We start from the raw sequence: 8,313 nt of genomic DNA on the forward strand, positions 1-8,313 counted from the left end.
GAAGTCCCAGATACCCCTAACACTAGTGGTGGTTTGTTGCCTCCATTCATAATGGAAGGAAGTGCTAAGTTTCAATTAGAAGTTATCAAAAGTGAAGATGTAGGGCCGGCCCGGTGGCGCACTGGAGAGTGCCCCGCTTGGGAGCTTTTTTTGGGGGGGGGGGGGTCAACTGGCCAGTATGGGGATCTAAACCCTTGACCTTGGTGTTATACCACCCTACTCTAACCAGCTGAGCTAATAGGCCAGCCCAAGATGTGTACTTAAGGTGCTTTAAAATGATTGGGGAGGAGCAAAGTAGAGATGAAGATTGCCGTGTTGATAATTGTTGAAACTGGATGATGGGTATATCCATCATTAAACCAGTTTCTCTGCATTTATATGTTTGAAATTATCCATAAAAGAAAGTTTTAAAATGTGGAGGGTAAGATTAGCCATCTGTAGAAAGTCAGTATTTGGATAAACTGAGAAGTTAGGAAGGAGCACTCAAAGTATTGTAAGAATGTATCAAAGTGTAGCATTATAGTAAGTGAGGTTGCTGTGATATGGTTAAAATATAACTTAATTATAGTGGATAACTGCAACTAAGCTGATTCCTAATGGTCAGCATTGAGCTTGACTCACTGTTTATCCCAGTGAGTGCTTATGTCTCCTAGACCCAAGAGAAAGGGACATTGGTTCAGGCGAGGGCTACTTCCAGGATTTTTCATGTCCAAGATCAACATACTAAGTGTGATCCATAGACTACTTATGTTGGATCAAAATGACAGCAGCTGCCTCTCACTGAGCAGTTCTATGCTACACCAGGGACCATGCTGAAGACAGATTAACAAGAGAAAAACAAGCTTATTATCATGTGTATTGCGTATGTATGTGGGAGATTCCCAGCAAGTGAGTAATTCTTAAAAGATGTGGCTTTGAGTGGATATAGCATCTTCAACAAAGAACAGTAAATTTTTAGGGAAATGGCAAGACAAAGGAAAAGGACTTTGAGTCTAGCTGCAGCAACTTGTGGGAAGGCAGATAAAGGATAATAAGTGAAGCTTGTTAATGTAGTTTCCTCTGGTGCTGTCTCCTGGCCACAGGGTCAGAAGTTGTCTTCAGCGGTTAACCTTTGTCCTGCTTTCAGGCATATAGAGAGTCGGCTTTCCTGTATCTGCTTCTTAATTGCCTTCAGCTCAATAATCCTTAGCCAAAGAGGCATATTTTAGGATGACAAATTCTGGTCTCTGTTAGGCAATTATGTTTTAGCCGATGTCTAAGATGGCGGCAGGAACACCCAAAATGGCTGCGGAGAGTTTCAGGTCCCTAGAACAGCTTTTCCGAGAATCACAAAAAAAACCCTCCCCCTTCTTCACCACCACATCCCCTTCCCGCCTGTGCGAATTTCTCCACCTATAGAAAAATCCCAACTGAGCTTAAACCCCACTCGCTTCCCTCCCCTTCCTTCTTAGCCAATAGGAACAGTCCAGCTCAGCCTGACTGGATATAAAAGGCCCACCCCGACTCTCCCGCTGCTGCTCCCACTTCCGAGAGGGCAGCCCGCTTGTTCATTTTGCCTGCCTGATACACTTTGGTTGAGTCCCTGTCTCCTGCTGTGTCTTATTTTGCACTCAGGCCAGGGTTTTTCCTTTCAGTCTCCACCACACATATATAAATCTTTACAGCCTTATGAGGTAATTGATGAGGAAACCTCACCTTAGAAAAATTAAGTTACTTGCTGAAAGTCACCCAGTTAAAAATGGCAAAGCAGGGCTTCAAACCAAGTTTTGACCCCAAAGCCTATACTCTGAGCTACTGCAGCCCTGCCCCACATCAGACTCTTTTCTGTGATCCTGTGCCCACCAGAAAGACTTTATTCATGAACTGACCTTTCACATGCCCATTATGGGGCAGATGTGTCCTATATAGAGGATGAGAATATTCCAGTCACCGGACAGGAAAGGCTCCTGTCATAAGTTAATAAATGAGTGTCTGGTTTATACATTAGCCTTTTTCTGAATCAGTCCCAAAGAATACTTGAGACCTTGTACTTGATATAAAGTAGCTTGCAAAATGTCTGCAGCTGTTATATATATTCCCATGATTTTAAACCTTTTTTCCACTCCAGTATTTCTAAGAGATTGAACACATTCACATCAATGACAGGAACCTACTATGGCATTGCTAGCCAGAGGGCAGAATTAAGGACTACTCTACAGCTTTGGAAAGGCTTCCCTCATGATAATCAGTGGTGATTTCCAAGGGACCAAGAGAAGCTGGTGGGGGTTGAGGCAGTGAAGAATAAATACAGGCTTTGACAAGCACCATGCTATGTGCCCACCTACCTCATCTAATCCTGTCAGTTCTACGTGGTGGGTACTAACAGATCCACAGCCTCTTATTATCAACTCCAAACCCAAAAAACTATAAACGAAGACTTTTATCCTTAAGTTTGCAGCCAATTCATTTGACAGCAAATCCTGACCTGAACTGATATGTGAGGCTGTTTATAATCTTTATTCATACTTTCTTTCTTTCTTTTTTTTTTTTTTTAAAGATGACCAGTAAGGGGATCTTAACCCTTGGCTTGGTGTTGTCAGCACCACGCTCACCCAGTGAGCGAACCGGCCATCCCTATATGGGATCCGAACCCGTGGCCTTGGTGTTATCAGCACCGCACTCTCCCGAGTGAGCCACGGGCCGGCGCCATATTCATACTTTCTGATGCAGAAATATTAATGCTTGATTACAGGGTGCTGCCCAGACCTCACAGGGATATTATAAAGTGTAAGGTGTGAGCGTCGTGTTGTTCTAAAATTCAAAGAATTTTCCAAAACACTTTTTGCCCCAAGAGTTTCAGATGAGAAAGTTGAATTAAAGAGAAGTTAAGTATTTGCTCCACACGTTGCCACCGAGTTATGTAACTGGATTTGAAAAAGGCCATATGTGCTTTTTTCAACACTTTAAAGAAGAATCCGTTCAATGTCATTTAACCCTAGCCTGTTCTTTGAAAGAAATCTATTAGCCTTTCAAATATTTGTACAGTTGTATAAAAAGCCTCAAGAAGAGTGTTTTTAAAGTCAAGTGCTCAGTCTACTATTTGACCATTGGTAATGCTTCGCACCTCTTTTTTTCTCCTTCTGGTGTGTCCAGGGAAATATTATGAATATTTCATTTTGAATACATACTGTTCGGGTGTCTTCAGGTAGAATTGAGGAGGGGAGGAAGGGAACCAAGGTGACAACACTGTGACATTAAGACTGTGATTATTCCCCTTTATCCTTGGCCATTGTGATGGCAGTCTAGCAGGACCAAAATAAATAATCTGGCAAATTTCTCATGAGTAAGGAGGAGGACAGTGATAACATTCTCATAGAATTAAAAATAGCAGGGGTCTTTGAAGCATATTAAGCTAAAATATCTGAGTTTAAATCAACTTTCTTTTCACTATTTTTTGTCCAGAATGACTCACTCAGAGAAAAAAATGATTTTTTTTCAAGTGAAGAATCATCTAAAATCCTCCTTTACGCGTTATTTTCGTTAAGTATGACATTTTTGCCTAAACTTTGATCACATCCATGCTGCTTCTCTTGAGGGATTATCATGTCTCACTTTAGATTTTTCTGTTGAATATTAATTTTATTCATGTTATGTGCTTTGTAGAATTAGACCAACCTCATGATACTCAGGGATGTTAGTAAGCATAAGGGGAGCTAAACATACAAGGATAGCCTGTGCTCATTTCGTATGAAGACAGGTAGTTTAATTGGGATTTAAAGTTCTTCTTTTCGGGCCGGCCCGTGGCTCACTCGGGAGAGTGAGGTGCTGATAACACCAAGGCCACAGGTTTGGATCCCATATAGGGATGGCCGGTTTGCTCACTGGGTGAGCGTGGTGCTGACAACACCAAGCCAAGGGTTAAGATCCCCTTACCAGTCATCTTTATTAAAAAAAAAAAAAAGTTCTTCTTTTCATAAAATAAACCTGTGGTATTTTGTTATGATAAAAATTATGTATATTTAGTTTTTGTCCCCAGTTCCTGGCATAGAGCTCCTAAAAGCCATGGGATTTTCCTGAATGATAGGGTAGGGATTGGTCACTAGAGGAACCAACCACATGATTAGAGATAACTATCAGCCCCACTGCCCAACCTCTGGGGAGTGGAGAGGGGCCAGAGATTGAGTTCTTTCACCGATGGCCAATGACTTAACCTATCATTCCTATGTAATAAAGCTTCCGTACAACTCTGACCCGAGGCTGAGGGAGCTTCTGGGTTGGTGGACACCTCCATGTGCTGAGCCAGACATGGAAGCCAGCCCCTACCCCATACAAGCTGGTGTTGGAGGGTTAGAGAATTGGGGTTGGAACATTGCAGACATCTTATCTGTCTGTGTCACCTGATGCAATCATCTTCTCTTATAGTATCTGACCAAGCAGGTGGAGCTTCTGCGGCAGATGAATGAACAGCATGCAAAGGTTTACGAGCAGTTAGATGTCACAGCAAGGGAACTGGAAGAAACAAATCAGAGGCTAGTTGCTGACAGCAAGGCCTCACAGCAAAAGATTCTGAGGTGAGTTTCCTAGAATCTCTCCAGGAAGCCACAGAGGAGGTTATAACCTAGAACAGAATGTGGCTGTAGTGGATTTGGGTCAATATATAGCATAAGGTTTAATTCTTTTTGGAGAGTGGAGATTAAATAGAAGTCCTTTCCAATTAAGAAAGCCCAGTTTGAGTGGCTTGCAACTAATCTCTCCTCACTACTTTTGTCCTTAATTTAATATGACAAGCACCAGTCAGCTCTGTCTGTTCCTCACAGCCTAACTGAAACAATTGAATGTCTACAAACCAACATTGATCACCTCCAGAGCCAAGTGGAGGAGCTGAAATCATCTTGCCAAAGGAAAAGGAGCCCGGGGAAATGCAGCCAGGAGAAATCCGTGCCCAGCTTTGCATGTCTGAAAGAGCTGTATGACCTCCGCCAGTAAGAGCCTGCCTTTCCGTGGATTTACAAGCAGGGAGTGTCTTATGTCATTGACACATTCAGGATTCTAGATTAAAAGCACCATTTTAAGACATACCAGCTGGCTATTAGATCACCAGTGGTTTGAACAAAACACTTAACTTGAACACACAAATCACACAGGTCTTGGGCCTTAGTAGGTGATTCTGTGAAAACTCAGTTTTGAAAAGTCCAGAGAGCATTTCTTTCTGTGCTTTTAATGTATTAAATTTTAGTTTTTAAGATAAGATGAATTGCTTCTGCTAGACCGCAGATTTTGGGGTTGTATTTCATATTAGAGCAAAGAGAAAAATGGAAATTTTAGTAAAAATCCAGGCAAAGGAGGGGTGTTTTTGTTTTTATTTTTATTTTTTTTGCCTAAAGAAATGCCTTTATACTTTAATGAGTTTAGGAAAGGCAGCACTTCCAGAAGCCTCCCTGAGATTCCCCTCCCCACAACAGTGCTGGAGGCAGCTCCGTGGCAATGTTGGTGGTGACCAGTGCAAAGGGAGTTCATTCAAGCTGTGGTGCCATCCACACTGGAGGACCTTGATGCATCAGACACTGGGTAAGCTGAACACCATGTGCCAAGAAGAGCAGCCAAATAGCAGAATCCCTACTGCCTAACATGACCCCCTGCGGTAGCAACATCAGGGCTTACTGGAGACTGGTTAGACTTCTCAGTTTTCTCTCTGGCGAGCCGGTATATGAAAAACTGATATCCTGGACCGGATAAACCCATGGATGAAGGGACTCCAAAGAATGAAAGAATTTCTTGATAGTGAGATGTGACCTTGTTAGTATCCCAGGCTGGTGAAGTAGAAGTAGAAATATATACTTACAGAGCTTATATACTCTTTTATGTTATTTTCATTCTAAGTTTAACTGATTTTTATTTTTATTTATTTATTTATTTATTTATTTTTTAAAAGATGACCGGTAAGGGGATCTTAACCCTTGACTTGGTGTTGTCAGCACCATGCTCAGCCAGTGAGCGAACTGGCCATCCCTATATGGGATCCGAACCCGGGGCCTTGGTGTTATCAGCACCGCACTCTCCCGAGTGAGCCACGGGCCGGCCCCAATGAGTTTGAATCTTTAAGAGAACTGTTCATTGAACACTTGTCGTGTGACAGCGCTAAGCCAGACGTGAGGAACAGTGACCAGAATAGACACAGCTCCTGCCCTCATGAGCTTTCGGTCTCATGGAGGGCAAAGAAGCACATGATCACATGAATAAATCCAGTTACAAGTTGCCTAGGAACGAACAGGAGAGCAGCTGGTTCATTTGGTGGTTCTCAACCATGGCTATACCTCAGATCACTGTGGAGTTGTTCAAACCGCAAGTACCAGTGCATTCCCTCAGGCCTAACTCAACATTTCCAGGTGTGGATAAAAGGCTGCCTGGGTGATTCTGATGTGCATTCCTGGTTAAAAGTCACTACAGCAAGGGTTCTCAACCTTGACTGCCTACTGTGAATCACTTGGAAAGCTTTAAGACCCCCCAAGTGTAGGTAGCAGAGCAGCTAGGTCAGAATCTGTGTAGTGGGTGGGGCACAGGCAGCCTTATCTTCACTCTCAGTTGACCCGTGTGATGTATCCTCTCAACTCTTTTTTTCCCAGACACTTCGTGTATGACCATGTGTTTGCGGAGAAGATCACTTCCTTACAAAGTCAGCAAAGCCCTGATGAAGAGGAAAATGAGCACCTGAAGAAAACAGTGACAGTGCTACAGGCTCAGCTGAGCCTGGAGCGGCAGAAGCGGGTGACCATGGAGGAGGAATACGAGCTTGTGCTGAAGGAGAACAGCGAACTAGAACAGCAGCTGGGGGCCACGGACGCCTACCGAGCCCGGGCGCTGGAACTGGAGGCGGAGGTGGTGGAGATGCGGCAGATGTTGCAATTGGAGCATCCTTTTGTGAATGGGGTCGAGAAGCTGGTGCCAGACTCTCTCTTTGTTCCTTTCAAAGAGCCCAGCCAGAGCCTGCTGGAGGAGATGTTCCTGACTGTGCCGGAGACACAGAGAAAGCCTCTCAAGCGCAGTAGCAGTGAGACAGTCCTAAGCAGCTTGGCAGGGGGTGACATTGTGATGGGTCACGAGGAGACCTGCATCAGGAGGGCCAGGGCTGTGAAGCAGAGGGGCACCTCCCTTCTACACGAAGTGGACACTCAGTACAGTGCCCTGAAGGTGAAGTACGAGGAGCTGCTGAAGAAGTGCCAGCAGGGACAGGGCTCCCTGTCACACAAGGCTGTGCAGACCCCCAGAGCTCCAGCCAGGGACATGATTGGGTTGGAGCCTGAACCAGCCTCTGTCACCCCAGAGCCCATCGGCTCCCCCGCCCCGACGACACCTCCTGAATACAAAGCGCTGTTTAAGGAGATCTTCAGCTGCATCAAGAAGACTAAGCAAGAAATAGATGAACAGAGAAGAAAATACCGGCCCCTCTCCGCTCATTCCTAACTGAACCTCTAGCTCTACCACCAGTTCACTGGTCCCTCTCACCCCTCTCTCATTCAGACCAGCGTCTGTACACTCCAAAGCTCAGAGAAGAAAATACCGGCCCCTCTCCGCTCATTCCTAACTGAACCTCTAGCTCTACCACCAATTCACTGGTCCCTCTCACCCCTCTCTCATTCAGACCAGCGTCTGTACACTCCAAAGCTTGATGTTGCTCATGATGTTTGCCTCCTTCCTTTACTTATGCAGCAGATGCATACAGCCAGGAAAGGAGGTTGCCAGTGGTGGCAAATCTACAGTCCGGTTCCATTTAAGCTCCCCAGGAAATCCCATGACAAACTGGCCTCTGGCTGGCGCACTGATTAGGCTTCACTTCTAGAAAAGCCCCAGAACCAGTGGACGGGAGATCCATGCTCCTGGAGAAGAAGGCCTGCAGCTGCTGCGGGGAAGGGCAGAGTAGGAGCAAAGCTAAGGCCATTCCTCTTAGCTCCCTCGCCCAGCTTCTTAGAACTGTGCAGAAGCCAGAGGGCTGCCAAGCTAACATGACTTTTGCACTCACTGTTGGATACTGTGAATTCATTAAGAAGAATGTTCAGGAGAAAGCAGGGGTCTAATCCAAAGTAAATGGTATTAACAAATACTGGGAGCCCTCGAGCTTTGTTCAATCACCAGTTGAACTGTGACTGACAGGTAGTCCTAATACATCTAAATCCAACTGAATACCAAATTGAAACTGCAAGCTTTGGTTTGATCAAAGTTAGCCTGTGAGCATACACCCTAGAGGGCCTCCACCCCCACAGGCAAGTGTTTTTACTCAGAGCTATAGCCTTTAGATAGGTGAATATGTACATCTTTAATTCCTTTCTCAAATTCGAA

At 44.7% G+C, this 8,313-nt stretch overlaps 1 protein-coding gene across 2 annotated transcripts in view; it reads left to right on the forward strand.

The window, feature by feature from the left end:
- The window catches only part of CDR2 (cerebellar degeneration-related protein 2, 62kDa), a 24,983-nt gene extending 16,676 nt beyond the window's left edge, over positions 1-8,307 (forward strand). Inside the window, exons 2-5 of one of the 2 annotated variants that reach the window (XM_008574222.1) lie at positions 4,402-4,550; positions 4,797-4,961; positions 6,603-7,412; positions 7,534-8,307. In XM_008574222.1, the coding sequence (XP_008572444.1) occupies positions 4,402-4,550; positions 4,797-4,961; positions 6,603-7,412; positions 7,534-7,561 (1,152 nt within the window). In that variant the 3' untranslated portion in view covers positions 7,562-8,307. Of the gene's footprint in view, positions 1-4,401; positions 4,551-4,796; positions 4,962-6,602; positions 7,487-7,533 lie in introns of those variants that run through there. The other variant, XM_008574224.1, reaches the window with a different exon arrangement.
- The last annotated feature ends 6 nt before the right edge of the window (positions 8,308-8,313 follow it).

Source organism: Galeopterus variegatus, unplaced genomic scaffold (assembly GCF_000696425.1).
Source record: "Galeopterus variegatus unplaced genomic scaffold, G_variegatus-3.0.2 Scaffold1016, whole genome shotgun sequence".
NCBI classification, from domain to species: domain Eukaryota; kingdom Metazoa; phylum Chordata; class Mammalia; order Dermoptera; family Cynocephalidae; genus Galeopterus; species Galeopterus variegatus.